This window comes from Chaetodon auriga, chromosome 6, assembly GCF_051107435.1.
Source record: "Chaetodon auriga isolate fChaAug3 chromosome 6, fChaAug3.hap1, whole genome shotgun sequence".
NCBI lineage: Eukaryota > Metazoa > Chordata > Actinopteri > Chaetodontiformes > Chaetodontidae > Chaetodon > Chaetodon auriga.
In genome coordinates this window covers 19,524,062-19,540,394 of record NC_135079.1, presented here as the reverse complement: position 1 = coordinate 19,540,394, position 16,333 = coordinate 19,524,062, and the positions used below count along the sequence as shown (strand labels likewise).

The 16,333-nt window shown below is 42.7% G+C and overlaps 1 protein-coding gene across 1 annotated transcript in view; it reads right to left on the bottom strand.

Moving 5' to 3' along the window:
- Positions 1-16,333, bottom strand: part of carmil2 (capping protein regulator and myosin 1 linker 2) — a 46,283-nt gene that overhangs the window by 17,367 nt on the left and 12,583 nt on the right. The window contains exons 21-31 of the mRNA XM_076732860.1: positions 16,159-16,331; positions 15,578-15,646; positions 14,409-14,502; positions 14,083-14,169; positions 13,282-13,410; positions 12,961-13,077; positions 12,046-12,221; positions 11,150-11,237; positions 10,819-10,908; positions 10,655-10,721; positions 7,952-8,487 (exon numbers count right to left, since the gene is read on the bottom strand). Of these exons, the coding sequence (XP_076588975.1) occupies positions 7,952-8,487; positions 10,655-10,721; positions 10,819-10,908; positions 11,150-11,237; positions 12,046-12,221; positions 12,961-13,077; positions 13,282-13,410; positions 14,083-14,169; positions 14,409-14,502; positions 15,578-15,646; positions 16,159-16,331 (1,626 nt within the window). The remainder of the gene's footprint in view (positions 1-7,951; positions 8,488-10,654; positions 10,722-10,818; positions 10,909-11,149; positions 11,238-12,045; positions 12,222-12,960; positions 13,078-13,281; positions 13,411-14,082; positions 14,170-14,408; positions 14,503-15,577; positions 15,647-16,158; positions 16,332-16,333) is intronic.

Genomic DNA, 16,333 nt, shown 5'->3' with positions numbered 1-16,333 from the left:
ATTTAAAATAATTCAACACAGATTCCCGTCCCGTTAAAAGTCGAGAAAGGGATTAATTTAACACCACTAGTATAATACAAATGTTAGGGTACTTAATTTAATACAGTGTTGTACTTTGAAATCAATGAAAACTTTAATATGCTATTATTTATCCTGTAACATTTCCCATCACCCAATACATTTCAGCTAATTTCTCTTTTTTGTCATTTGTGCAACTGCAGATTAAAAGCACTCTGTTGGGTTTTGAAATGGACGTGCTGAAGCTGCTGTGGAATAAGCAATAAGTAACTCCCATTCAGGACAGTTGTCATGTGTAAGCATTACTCTAACTGGGTCAAACCCAGTCTGCAGAAACACAGTTACAGCATACTAGCCAACTGGGGTTGCACGGATGAAGCCTTCTGCAAACCACTTACAACCAACATAATTTTCATTGCTCTGGTCTGTTTCTACATGTGGTGCCACACAATAACAGGTCACTTTAACTAAACTGTGGTATTACCAATTAAAGAAAAACAGAATTAGCTGAGGCTAACAATGGCAGAATGATTCAAGCATCCAGGAAGGTTGGAATTATGCATCAGAGATACAGTACTGGAAATTTATGTCCACATATTTCTGCACAAATAACAGCAAAGTTAACCAGTTTAATGTCAATCAAAACCAATACTAACACTATCACAGTCAGTGCAGTTATTTAGAGAGCACTATATTCCCATATACACTGATAATCAAAACAAGCATTATGAAGATGTCCCCCTGGGCACTGGGACTTGTGATGAAAAGTTTTCACTACATTGCATTCTACAGCCAAAGCAACATAGCAATTATTCGAGAAATTATCAGCAGGTTAATCAATAATGAAAACAGTTGTCAGTTGCAGCCTTGGTTTGTTTATGTGGTCAAAGTAAGTAAAAGCTTAGGTGTTTAGTTCATCTGGCGCCGCTGTGGGGTAACCATCTTGGAATGAGTGTTGATTTTGTCATGAAAACTATGAAGAAATTGTTGACAACGTTTTCATGAACAACACAACACAAAAATGCATGCATCAAAAAACATGGATGGATGGATGGATGGACCAATTATTTAATTACGACGTTACATTTTAATGCAAGGTGTTACTTAATGTCCTGCATGCATCTGCAGAATCACACACTGTAGCTCTTGATAGTAAGATGTATCCTTTCCTGCCATAAAGTATCTCTTCCTCGCAACCTAAGAACCTGCTGATGGACACCAGCGGTGAAGGAAGCTGTCAAGCTGAAGGAGGCCTTTCAGCCTCGGTTGGCCCAGGGGTCTCGGCAGCAGACAGGCTTTGTCAGTCAGCAAAGTAAAAACTGGGGTGTGGGAGGACTTTGTTGAGGCTATGGAGAAGGACCTTCGGTTTGCCTCAGGGAAGTTCTGGCAAATGATGCAACGACTCAGGAAGGGAAAGCATTGCTTGGTTCAGGCTGTTTTCAGCCTGGGACGAGAACTGCTGACCGAAACTGGGGATATTGTCAATAGGTGGAAAAAGCAGTTTGAGGAACTCCTGAACCCAACCAACGCATCCTCTGTGGAGGAGGCAGAGTCTGAAGACTCAGGGGAAGCCTCACCCATATCAGAGGTGGCAGAGGTGTCTGAGGTAGTCAAGAAACTCCTCCGCAGCAAGGTGCGTGGTTGAGGATGAGATTCACCCTGCACCACTGCAGGAGTATGGGGTACCAGGGTCATTGCAAGTCAACCGGTCCTGCTGGACTAGGGCTGGGTGATCTCAAAAGGGGTTTGCAATAAAATTTACGCCAATAATGATAATCAGCTTGGGCATTTTTACTCAATATAGATAGATCTATCTCATAGAAACAACAACAGCCAGTCAGTCTGCAGGGTTTGGCTTTCATGTCAAAGCCAACACCCATTTCCTAACACACAGCATTGTTTGAGCTACTGATGAAGAACGTGGATGTCCTGTGGAAAAGAGGAAAAACAATGAGTGGAACAGAAGGGCACAAAAGCAGCATTTGGCTCTCTGCCTCTGTACTGCTGCCTGTTATCTCCGGGGAGGGGCTGATTGTGATAATATCGATATTGATCAATATGGAAAAAAAATATTGAGATCATATCTTTTGCAATGTTGCCCAGCCCTGTGTTGACCTCTGCCAAAGTTGCCCCTTTGTCTCAGACCCTGTTTGCAATATTAATGAACAGGATCTGAAGGTGCAGCCGGGGTGAGGAGAGTGTTCAGTTTGAGAACGTCCAAACTGCACCTCTGCTTTTTGCAGGTGACATGCTTCTGCTGGCTTTCATCAGACCGTGACCCTCATCACACACTGGGGTGGTTTGCAGCTGAGTGAGAAGTGGCCAAGATCAGAGTTAGCACCTCGAAGTCTGAGGCCATGGTTTTCTGAGGATTGCTCCCTCTGAGCTGAGAGCGAGTTGCTGCCTCAAGTGAAGGAGTTCAAATATCTTACGATCTTGTTCATGATTAATGGTATGGACAGCATGAGATGGACAGGCAGACTGGTGCAGTGCCAGCAGTAAAACGGGCGTTGCTGCACTTTCAGAGAGTTTATATATCATCTGCAAAATTGCATACAGTACTGCATGTTCCAGCCTCTTGTTACTGTCAGTCTCTAATAAAGGCATAAAGAGGCCCAAAACAAATATTAAAAACTGCACACATCAAAGATGGTAACAGAATACTTGAAAAATAAAAAAAAAATGCAAACCAGACATTACAGAGACAAAACTAATTGACTAACAATAACCAAATGACTAAAATTTGACTAGAACTTGTCTATTTCTTCCTTTTCCTAAGACTAAATCAAAATCAGGTGCAAAAATTAATGCTTGGAGTCAAACATGAATGTTAACAATGCATCGCTTTCTTGTATGACTGCAGTATTTGTATCTGTCTTTTCACTTTTTCCAGCTATCTTCATCATCCAATGAAAATAATCTGCCTCTCTTTCATTCTCTGCCACCTCCTTTACAGCCACCTGTCTCTGTGTGCTACATGCCAGCATGGCATACAATTGTTGGCATACAGACTCTCTCTCTCTCTCTCTCTCTCTCTCTCTCTCACACACACACACACACACACACACACACACACACACACACACACACGCACACACACACACAACCACACACTTGTTACCAAGGGGCAAGAGAGCTGTCTCTACACACCAATCTGCACACCCACACACCCATGTTGTGGATGTGGATAGTCATACATACAGTATACAGGCTGATAAATAGAGTGACATCTACGCAATTTCAGCTGTATCCCTCTACCTCTGAAATCCTGTCAAAGGTTTTTACAGTTTTTACTGTTTATGGCAATAAATGTTGATGCAGTTAGGTTGGCATCTTTGGCTCTGCATTAAGCTGCTCTCTGCTTACCCAGCAAGCATGCTGAATGAACAGCAGGGGAACAAACACAGCTCCTCCCGTGGGTGCACAGACACACGAGCCAGAGCAGCAGCACACTGCACACACCACAGGCCTGACTAGAGCAGGTGGAGGCAAAGCTTTACCGGGCAGCAGATGGGGTGGAGAAGTTGGTGTTTCAGGAAACAGGAGAAGGAGAGGTCATTAGAATAGACCACCTTGTTATGAAAATAACTTACTGACCTCTGTACCTTATTATTAATGATCTACTTGCTCAAAACAGGAGGTCCGGATGCAGGACTATTGAGTTCATAAACCTATGGTTTGATATGCATTGGATGATGTGCATTTAAGGGTAACACTCCCCCCAACATCCCCATCTTCTCCATCGGGTGTTCTCTGTCCTCCTTTGTGTGATCTATGTGATTTTTCCAAACCTGGCTGTACCACACCTGTCCAGATATTTATTGGCTGCAAACCAGACACCTTTGAGGAGGTGGTAGAGAGGAGGACACTGGACAGACTGGTATCCATCATGGATAACCCTGAACATCCTCTTCACCACCTCGTGGACGGACAGCGGAGCTCCTTCTCCTATAGACTGCTCCAGCTCCGCTGTCACAAGGACCGCTTCAGGAAATCATTCCTGCCACGAGCCATCACACTGTACAACAGCAACTTAAACAATTAATCCACCAACCTCACAAACCCCAATATTTTACTTATTACCTGCACTACTGCAATATTACACATACGTTCTACGGTTTACATTTATTTATCATATGAAACTGCACAAATTTTTTGATGTAAATACTTGTTTATATCCTTAGTTATATTGTATTTTTATTATATTATTATAATACGTATTACATATTATAATACATATTATATAACTATATATTTAGTTAAATTCACTGCTGTTATTCCTGTCTATGTTTTTGGTCACTTTTTGTTACTTATTATAAAAAATTCTTGTATACATTCTATGATCGTCTATATGTTTAATTGCTACTGCAACAAAATAATTTCCCAAATGGGGATCAATAAAGAAGCAGTCAGTCTAAAAAGTCTATGCCCTCACTGAGCTCCCTGCTTCTGTGAATCACCTGACTGGTCACGGACCCTCCTCATGGTTCCTGCTCGTTTGCTTATGGCTCCTTAGCATACACAGTGTACAGTGTGAAGGTACATTTGCCAGATCCTCCTGTGCGGCCTTGTGCTCTAGCTATCCGTTACCTCGCCTGTGGCTTTCCTTTTGTGAATGCTGTCGCCTGCCTGCACATTCTTTGAAATACTAATAAAACAATCACTGTTATCTTCATTAGAATTACTTTACCCCGTCGTGATCACTGATGGATTCACAAATGACTTCCATGTCTTGCCCATTTAAAAATGGGAAAAAATTCCCAAAATAATTTTTTTCAGGGTGACAGAGGACTGGAATCCCTCCAAGTGTCCATGGGTAAAATGCAGGCAGACACACATGGTCGATCTCTAGTCTGTCACAATATAATGATAATGGACAGTCCTTTAATTTATACAATTTGTCTCCAGTCCACCCAACCATGAGAGGAGAGCCAGTCAAACATGGGTAGAAAGGAAAATTCCACACAGGAAGGACCAGAAATCGACCTCCATCTTTCTGGCTACAAGGCCACAGTACTGTGTCACATTTATGTATAGAGGACAGTGACTGCTGAGCCAGTTGGTGCTGGGTGGGGTCTTGATTGTAAACTGAAATAATGCTGTCAGTATTGTGTGTACTGGATTGTTCAGGATTGGCTGCTGTATACAACAGTAATGACTCCATAAAGCCCCTGTTCTGTAAAAATCCAAAAGTAAGTAAGACCTCACCGTGGTTCTTTAAAAAGTCTTGAAACTGTGTCACTGTGGAACAGTGTTCTTCAAGGCACCATAAATGTTTTATGTAGAAGCATTTGAGCATGATGCTGTATAGAACCTTTGTGAAAAGAGTTGCTTTTAGCAGCACAAAAGATTCTGCTATGGTACAAACCTGAAATGAAAAAAATCTCCTGATACAAAAATCCCTTTTTGCTAACAGCATCAGTTCATTATGCTGAGTTACCGATTAACATTTCTTCATAAAATAATTCATGTTCTATGCATACAGTATATCCAAACCGCTAGCCTAACATGAAATCTTTTGGAAACCTATTATTTGGGCATATGACCTGTTTATTTTGAGTGTGAAACAGGCTCCCTCTTTATCAAAGAACAAGACATTGCAAACCCTTCAAGCCTGAGGAAAAACATGATGAGAAACCTTTGTGTGTGTGTGTGTGTGTGTGTGTGTGTGTGTGTGTGTGTGTGTTTGTGTGTGTGTGTGTGTGTGTGTGTGTTTGTTTCAGGCTCAAACCCTCTATGTAGTGTAAAGTTGACGATGTGTGTCCTAACATCAGTGGTTTGGTGATAATATTCCAACTTGAAATGACAGTGTAAGAGTCAATCAACACAGAGCATGGAGGAGCCTGTAGGGGCTGCAGCCCCACCTGCTGGTCAGAGTGAAACACAGTGGAAACACAATCATTCTCTTCCACAGAGTCTGCCATGTTGCTCTGCAGTCACCCAGCACCTTTTGTGTTTTTCGCAAGTTTAGTGACCAATATGGGTTCTCTTGCACACTTGAAAAGGGAGGGGTGAAGTGAGGGGTGTTTAGTTGGTTGCAATCTGCAACCTCACCACTAGACGCCAGTAAATCCTATGCAGTGGTCCTTTAAATGATCTGCTAAAAATTATGTTTCAGGTGTTTGCGGATGCATTATTCTGTTGTAGTATGAAAATTATGGTAAATTTGAAGGATAAACACATTTACCTCTACCTCAGTTTTCTGACGTGTCGGTGTGCCTTCACCTCAGCTAAACGTTTAAAGGAGCTGCCAAACATAACTGCAAACTCCAAAACAACTAAAAAATAAGATCTATGGAAAAATGGGGTAGACCAGGTGCATTTATACAGACTTTGCATTGACTTTTATGCTACCTGGTGGCTTTTACCCTGTAAATATAGTGTTTTTCTTATTTTCTTATTTCTTAGGCGATAAAAACATGCTCTGAGCATAGAAAGTACTGACAGCTGCTGATTCTGAGGACAGGCAGGAGGGGGGGCATCTAATGTAGCTGAAACATGTCACAGCATTTGTGTAAAACACCACAAAGTAAATTGTAATCAACCGCTACATGTTGCTTGATGCTGCACCTCAGTTAACACAGAAAATAAAAGGCTCTTCCTCCTATTGGATGAAATAATGTTAATATGGTAATGATAGCCCATCTTAAATCAAACTAGCATGCTAGCAGGCCAATGCAATTCTCTCCATTAGAATAAGTGAAGCAAAAATTCAAGCTAGCTGGTTGATTGGAAGACATAAGCTGTTTAATTAGCCTTTAAGCTGAATGTCCAAGAACAGACATAACTTTAAAGTCTCCTCTTTACTCTTCTTCTTCTCTTACCTTTAATCTAATATCGGAAAAGCCTTCCATCATGTTCCAGCCTCTTACTGTTATTTCTGCAAAGGTATCAAGATGTTGCATGCTGGTAACCAATGTCAGCGATGGCTAGTATTTCTTTTGGTGGTGGGGAATAAATTGCAAAATGCATTAATAAAATCTAACCACTGACGACCCACATCCGCTCATCACTCACTGACAGGGAGGACCGATCTCTGCCAGACTGTACATCACCTACTGTAGTCATGTCTCATGGAGTAGTTTGTGACAAGCAACACATCTTGCACTGAATCACACACAAGACACAATTTATGCACACAAGGTCACCACAGATGAAGAGGAACCCTCTTTTTTCCATTTACACAGTTACAACAGAGAGAGAGAGAGAGAGAGAGAGAGAGACCCCCATTAATCTGAAAACATGAATAATTGAGTTAGAGAGAGCATTCCCAGGAGAGAGTGACAGTGAGAGAGAGAGAGAGAAATCAGCACTGGGAACAACCCAGGGAACACCACTCCCAAAATGCATGTGCTGTTTCTATCACACACACACACACACACACACACACACACACACACACACACACACACTTGAGCACGACTACATGGAGGAAGAGAATGGCTACCATTATTACTACAGTACTATAGAAATGAATGCAAGAGAGCAATGGAGAGCCAGAGAGAGAGACAGAGATAGATAGATAGATAGATAGATAGATAGATAGATAGATTCTCTTTCTTTCTATCGTGTTGCCATCGTTTTCTCCTCGGGGATCCCTCTGTAGTCGTGCAATTAGCTTCCTACTTCAGCTACCCTTCCCTCTATCCTTCATCCAGCCCTCCTTTCCTTCCTTGTATCTCTCATCTTTCCTTCCTGCATCCTACTTTCCACCTCTTCCTGTGGCTGTAGCAGGGAGCATATACGCCTCTCTACAGCTAAATTTGCATGCAAATGCATCATTGTATGTGTGTGTAAATGTAAATGATGTGTAATTTCTACATGATTAAATATGTCTGTCTGTCTGTCTGTCTGTCTGTCTGTCCGTGTGTTTATGGTCATTGGTAAATGTTTATGGGTATGTGTGTGTGTGTGTATGTGTGTGTGCTCTTACCTGAGGCCTGGAGGAGGGGGGCTGTGTGTGTGTGCGTCGCGGCCGTGGTCGGGAGGCAGTGTAGTGCCTTAGAGTCTGGCCCTGGGTGGGTAGAGGCTCCATGAGAGAAGCGGGGGATCCAGAGCTGGGGAGGGGGCCTGGGCTGGGGCCGCAGCCGGGGAAGGGAGCCTCTCGTCTCGGTAAACCTCCGCGGCCGGCAGCCTCCTGCTCCGGAGCTCGAGCGGAGACAGAGTAAAGGAGAGGGAGACTGGGAAGAGGAATGAACGATGCTCCTCTCGCTCCTGATATTGCTGCTGCAGCATCCACTGCCGCCACCTCCCCCTCCCTCCGCCTCCTCCCCCTCCGTCCCGGGGGGGAGGGGGACGGGGAAGTGGAAGGGGAGGGGCTTGAGGCCTTGACTGACAGGGGGGTTGCTATCGGCAACTGAGGCAGGCCACACCTTCCTCCTCTTCCTCCTTCCTCTCCAGCACCTCCTTCCCTCTCCCTCTCTGCTCCTCTGTCCCTGATCTGCTGCTCCCAGTCTGCATCCAGGAGACCTGAGAGTGAAGCAGTATGACTGATGAGAGGAGAGATGATGAAGGAGGGAGGGAGGGAGGGAAATCTGGGAATCCAGCCCACGCAGTAAGCATGCTTTTTGCTGGAATGTACAGTATATATGCATATCTAGGGCAAGTCGAGCAGTATAGGAAATATATGGGGAGAATAAAATGGTAAAAAGGAGAAGAAGGGGTGTCAAGAGACGAGGATAGAGGGGGAGGAGAGACTAAACAAGGAAAGGGGGTGGACAAAGGGGGGCAGAGCAGAGCATACAAGAGAGAAATAATGAGTTAAGCACAGACATGCAGAGAGAGAAAAGAGGGGAAGCAGAGGAGCAGATGGAGGCTGCAGTCACACTGTACTGCACACAGGATCACAGTTATCAGCCTGTCACACAAACACAACACAGACACACACTCAAGACCAGGGAGAATAATGTGGGGTTCAACCTACATTGTTGTTAATCTTTCAGGGACAGGGTCCCCTGTCGTCTAAATATTTCAGAGGCCTTTGAAATGCAAATTAGTGAATACATTTTTAGAAATAAAATGCTCACATTTAGATTCTTTCTAAGATGCTTGATGAAATACTGACCTAATTACGTTCATGAGCAGCACATGTCAAATACACAGAAACACAAAAGTACAGTCAGCAACTTATTATTATAGCATTATTTCTATGTATTACATTGTTTGATTATTACTTATTTTAAAGCTCCCCTCCAACAAACAAAAGGAGTGGGGGTGGGATGCTGTGAGCCAGAGTGCCCCAGACCCCCCCTCCCCGCCATGTTTCCTCCTCCCCCCTGTTCATCCCCTCCTCCACCTTCTCCCCATCTCATCTCTCCCATGGTGAAAGTCACTGGTGTGAAAGTAAACAGGCCATGCTCCAATTAGCCAAACAGTGCTGTCTGCCATAGATGAAGAATACAACAGGACAAGATGAGACACAGGAGAGCAGGTCAGGGTTTGTACCTGAGCCCAGTTTTTACACCCGGCACTTTGGTATGGAGGCGTCATGGAGAGAAAAGAAATTACTAATCTCATTTGACTAATCAGTGCTCTTGAACTGCTTAATTGGTACAACTGAACTAATCATTTGTGATGTCAAATGATTAAACTTCTGCTCTTCAATAGATGTTGGACCATGTAACATAAGATCTCTAGTATCTTAATTTGTACCTTCAAATTACTCTGTGCTCTCAAATCATTAATTTGTGATGCCGGATTATTTAGTTTGTGCTCTTGAATTACTAATTCTTGCTCTCAAAATTCTTAATTCATGCTCCCAAATTACCAAGGCATCACCTCGAAATACACATTTTTGGCTCCTCAGTTTCTTAACTTCTTAACTTATGATAATGAAGGGATGAATTTGGTATTTGTGGACACCCCCAGACCAGCTAGCCCACCACCATTCACCTTCATTACATTCCACTTTGTCCCCTCAACACTCTTTTTGATCCAGAGGTGTAGCTTCAGCAATCCAAGCTAGCTTTGGCTGCCATCTCTCATTTGCACGTACTCCACTATGTTACCTAACGCAGTGCAAAATATACAGTGACAGTGGTCAGTCTAATGGAAACGAGGCGCTCAGGTTTTAAACAGTTATGTTTCGACTTTGGATGAAATGACTGCAGATCCTGTCAGCTCAACAGAGCATTTTAGCATCTTCAGGAACTTGTCTTAAGAGCCGACGACTTAACTGTTTGGTTCAGTCTCACTGCTCTCAGCAGGCAGCTGTTTTCAGTCGACTGTACCACTGTACACTACCTGCTCAGCGGCAGACAGCAGACAGACACAGTCAGAGGCTAGCTGCTGAAGCTAGTGGAGCAGTGAGCATTCATCACATGGACACACACAGAGCTCCAAATTAATTCTGATGTTGATCTTAGTAAAATCGACTGCATTTATATAGTGTTTTTCTACTTTTCAGACAAAGTGGTTTACATTTCTTTGCCTCTCATTCATTCATTCATGTTGTGGCATGTACAGGACTGAACATTACACTATTACACCATTTTCAGTATACTTTTTTTTCCATGTTTGCCATTTAATGGCTTTTGCATCCACACATGCAAATGAATTGAATTCAAATGAAGTGACATTGGATTCAGAGAGAGTGAGAGACATTATTGATCACATAGTAACAGAGGTTGCATCTTACTCTTAATTGAAGAGGCGGGCCTCAGGCTCTTGGAGTGGAAACTGTTTCTCCAAAATGCTGGACTGTACTGGTGAAGGACAGAGCAACGGAAGACTCAGCACATCAGTGAATGAGTGAATAACTGAATGAATGAGCAGCTAGGTGGGTGCGTGCGTGTCCCTTACGTCATCAGTCGGGAAGTCGTTGCCGACCAGTCGCAGCTCTGGGACGTTGATTTTCAGAGGAAGACATGAATTTTCTTTTATAAGGCATTCCTAAACAGTCAGTAAAGAAAAACATCAAGTATAAGCATGACACAATGAACGTATTTACACACAGTGACAGCGGTTTCTCATAATATTAAAGATAATATAAATAATAAGAATGTGTAATTATAATCCCTGTTGTTGCTTTCAATTGGAGTTTAACAGGACAAGATTCTTGTGTTTCATCTTATACAAAGTGACACACTCACACACACTGTATACACATAAACCACAACACATACACATTTACCATTTTGTCCTGTGCCCTGGTCAGATCCTGTAGTACCTGTTCTATGATGCTTTCAGCCAGAGAGACACTCAGTGTTTGTCTCATTTCACTGAATCAAAAGAAAAAGGACAGATGAAATAATTTGACTGCAGTAGCTCGAATTTACAGCAATGAAAAGATGATATTGGATAATTAATATCCTTATGGTTGTATTTCAGTACAGCGTGTATTTCTTATCTGGACTTGAAAACATTTAGTGTTGTCCAAACATAATTTAGAGTAACTCAATATATCAGACACTCATCTGTCTGTCGGTCTGTCCATGATGTGTCTTGTTGTATCTTGTTAAACGGAAAACTCGTCAATGATACATCCAAGGTGCAGTGAATAGCTTCAAGGCTAACTGCTGCTAAACCAAAATGTCTCTTTTTAGATTTCCATTGAAAACTGGTTATTGGACAAAGAAAGTAAGGACAAAGATCCTCGTATGCTTTCATGAAATTCACTACAGTAATCGTATTATTAATACTGCCTTTGTAAAAATGATTTTGACCTCTTGGTGGTGTATCAGATGTCATGACGAACTGCATTATGTGGTTCAGTGTTTACGTATTTCCAGTGCAGTTACCTCCAGGGAAAGACAAACAAATTCAGCTTGAAGCTTTTCCAGTTTGAAATGTTTCAGGTTTACACTGAGCAAAGAAGTGAATAATCAGTTCATTTAACTGATCAATCAAAGTTCTCTGAGTAGACACCATCTCTGATCCTGATTAAATGTGCAGTAATTAATTATCATTCTGTTATGTGAATCTGTTACTGATATAATGTGCTGACCATAGCATTCATAGTTCCTGGTTCCTGCTCATCAGTCGGTCAGATGCTGATCAAACAACACTGTCTCACAGAAGTGTTCTTACCGCAGTCTGTTGCTGATGATCTGCCCTGTGTTCTCCACCACAGTGCTCCTCAGGAACATGTGTGTCTGTCTGCTTCTTTTAGACACACACTCTGACAGACACTCGCACACACTCGACCGCTGGACCACCCGTGGACATGCTGCCTCTGCGCCCCTCATCAGGCCATGAGCCAGCTCCTGGAACACACAGACTGGGACTTGAGCATGTCCAGGACAGACAAGAAAGAGTTTCCTCCCAACACAAAGCTGCCTGAACTGGGATTTTACCAGCACACACTTATTTTAGAGGCTCACTCAGGCCCTTCCACTGGATATCACGGTGTAACTGGAGCATGAAATCTCCACGTCTGTTGTGAAATAGTGACAACTAATAAAAATTGCTTTTAACAGAATTCTGCTCCAAATCCAGGAGCCTAATTTATTTTCAGGTTTTTTGCACATCATTCAAAAATAGAGTCTGCACACAGATAATGCTCCCAAAGGAATTGGATTTCTATTCCTGCTTTTCAGTTTTATATGTGTTGTGTTTCTGTCAAGCATTGAGAGAAATCAAGGTTGGATGTGCATGCTTTGGTCAACTTTCTGCATCAGTTTTGTGTACAAAACATATATATAGAATATAGAAGCACAAAATCTCTAATGCTATCATCAACCATATCATAGTAACTGATATATTGTTAACTGAAGATGTGCATAACCCATTGCTGCTGCAAGATATATTAATGATGTTCAATCTTGATCATTCTGTATTCATAATCTACCGTCACATTTCAGTAGCTATCATCTGAACTGAATTAACTAAATCAGGTATATTTTTTCCTGGCTTTACATCTGATCGGAACCTTTGCTGTGATGACTGAACAGTGTGCTTCAGCCTGTGTGGTGAGTTGTGCAGTGGGCATATTTAAATGTGTACCTGTATGCTTCTGTTGAACTCATCAGCCAGTGCAGCGGCGGTGTCAGCGAGGATGCAGTTCACCACGTCCCCATCGGAGGTACATGTCCAGCCGGCCTCATACAGAGAGGGAAGCAGCTGCAGAGGGAGAGCCAACCAAAACACTAGCGGCATCAAGCATCATTTACACTCACTGGCCACTTTATTAGGTACACCCACACAATCTAATGCAATCCAGGTGACCACTTAACTTTCTGAGAGGTGTTAATTCAAATATATGTTTACTACTGAGGTCACAGTTAGTGGTGGTGTTGTACTGGACTGCATTATATGGAAATGTACCTTAAAGGACTCCCTGGCGTTGTGCAGCACCTCATGTGCTGTCAGGACGTCAGCCTGGACCTCCTGAATGTTGCAGTGGTTTAAACGTTGAAGGCTGTCCTCCAGCTGCCGACACATAGCCCGCACCAGCTAAGATGGAGGATAACCGAGACAGACAGAGCTGAAGATACAGAGCTGGGCAGACACTGTCATGGGGGCAAAGAGGCTAGGATAGTTTTTTAATAAGCCATCAGAGCCATCAGAGAGCTTCGCCTTTGATATGATTGGATTCAACTTGATTGATAACGCATTTATTGTAAAATGAGTCAGTACTACACAATACTACTAGTTGAAGCCTTTGACTTTATTCAGCACACGTCTGCATGTATGACAAGTATAACTACTCTAAAGTGTGTTTTGTTTTGGGGTTGAGAAGAAAGCAGCCACCAGCCCTGACACAGGTCCTGCTGCACAGCTCTAAACCAACATAATAACTCCTGTTATTAATAAGCTGAAAATGAGCTGCTGCGGGGCTCTCTAATGTTTCTTGGTGACATGCAATGAACATTACGTTATTTACTGGAGTACCATTAGTCATTGTTACTGCTGCTGCTGTTTGCTCAACAGCGTCCTCCGCACCACTCTTTTACCTGCTTTGGTTCTGCTCTGTTTCTGCGCAGCTTTAGCTCATTTGCTCCCAGTGGGCGCTTGTGTGCAGTGTTCCCTGCAAGGTATCCTTAATGTTCCCCTAAGCTCCATGTTAGGATGCACAGCACTGCCACAGCATGAAAACACCTTATATTTCCATATGATACTTCTTACCTTTTCTGATTGTTGAGCTCTGAACACTTGCTGAATTTCCACTCTGTCAGACTGTCTCTGGTTGTTTCTGTCTAAACACTGTTGAATCTGCACACACACACACACACACACACACACGGTGAACACTGGATAATTATTTTGCTACGTGTGGATGCTAATAACATTTTAATCCTCATCCTTCACCACCACAAACTTGTCATTGACACAGAAAGAAAACCAGACACGATGAATGAACGCATGGATTTTCAGTACGTTATTCAGTTTCTTCAGTATTTTCCAGATTAGTTCCATTGTCCAACACACTAACCACAGACTCACACACCAACCTTGTGCAGAGCCTCTTTTGTCCTGTCAGGGTTGCTACGGTAACTCTGTGTGATATCAGCCAGGGGGAGAGACACCTGCTTCAGAGTGAAATTCCTGCACAACATAGAACCGACCGTCAAAACTCACATGGATCCAAATGGGGTTAATCGGCTGTGCGTAGTGTACAGCACAGTTTACTTCAGTCACTTCAGAGTGACACAGAGCCATGAACAGCAAAGTCAGTTTATCAGTCAGTCTGTCCATTACTTTGGTCTAGACTGAAATGCCTCAGTAGCTATGACTTAAGTGATTCCCTGACCTTCTATCATGTGCCACCATGAGACTGAGATCTGTGCTTTTGAGTCAAACGTCTCAAAACTATTTGATGTTAACACTTCATGTCACCCTCAGGATAAATTGTAATAAGGATGAGGATCCTCTGATGTTTCATCTTGTGCCATAATCAGGTCAAAATTTCAGTTTGTCCAATTCTTCCTTTTATGACCAAATACCTGCAAAATGAATGGCATTCCCATCATCCTTAGTTGTACTTTGTGTTTAATGATATTTAGAAAATGTTAGCATGCTAATATGTTAAAGAAATATGCTTAATTAACTACAGTATAAACATTATACCTGCTGAACATCAGCTTGTTAGCATTGTCACTGCGAGCACTTCAGCACCGCTGCGCCTAGTTATCATCCACACAGGGCTGCTAGTACGGCTGTAGAGTGTTTTTGATTGAGATTGTAATTTACATTAAGATGTTGTTTACTTCAGAGGCCTGAGAGTGCTGAAAGATGATTATTGTTCACACAGGATGAAAAAATATCTTGCTGTGTTACAATGGTTAAAACCCACAATGTGGTCGCTACAATGTGGGTTTGATCGATCGATTAGCACAGCAGGCTCTGCAAAGTGTTTGTTGGCAAAAATGTTTTTGTGGAAATCTTATAATTAGCTGCCACTAGTAATTTCTGAAGGTGTTGATTGAAGCCAGCAAAGGCTGTTTTGAGATGATAATAATCTGAACAGCATGTTAGTCGACAACTGCTACAAACAAAAATCTTGTATTTAAGGATTAATCAACTACTACTGTGTGACTTACAGTATACCTTGACTGAGGTGTGTGTGTGTGTGTGTGTGTGTGTGTGTGTGTGTGTGTGTGTGTGTGTGTGTGTGTATGACCTCTCCAAGGCATCAGCCACATCCTGGAAGCCTCTGGCAGTTACATTGTTTCTGTCCCATGTTAGAGTCCTTGAAAGAGAGACAGAGAGAGAGAGAGAGAGAGCGAGTTCATCTATAAGTGGTACCACTTCCTCTCACTCTGGTTAAAGTTGGATTACAGTGATCATCATAGTCTTGGTACAACATGCAACATTGAACAATAGAGCAAACTCATTAAATACAGATCACTCATGCAGCCATTCAAATGCCGAATGTCATTTTCAAACAGTGAAATGATGACATCTAGTGGCAAATTGTAGACCCACAGCTTCAAGGACACTTTTAGTGAGATGTGATAAATAAATGGTTGGGCTGTGGCACAAAAAATATTCCAGTGTGATGCTGCGTTGACATAAAGTGGAACAATTTCCACGTCAGTGTGTTCCAGAAACAGATCCAACCATCACACGTCCTCTGCTTATTGAAGGATAAGGCTGGCATCATTCAGTGAGTCACAAAACAGTAGAAAATGAGATTAAAACGTGTGTGTGTGTGTGTGTGTGTGTGTGTGTGTGTGTGTGTGTGTGTGTGTGTGCATGCACCTCAGTCTGGTGTTGCTCATCAGGGCTTTAGCCAGCATTTTGGCTCCAGTGTCTCCGATATTGTTTCCACTGATGTCCACTTCAGTCAGAGCAGCGTGACCACCCAGAGCGCTCAGCAGGATGTGCATGCCTGCCTTCAGCTTGGAGTCACACACTGACAGAGACAGCAAGGGCT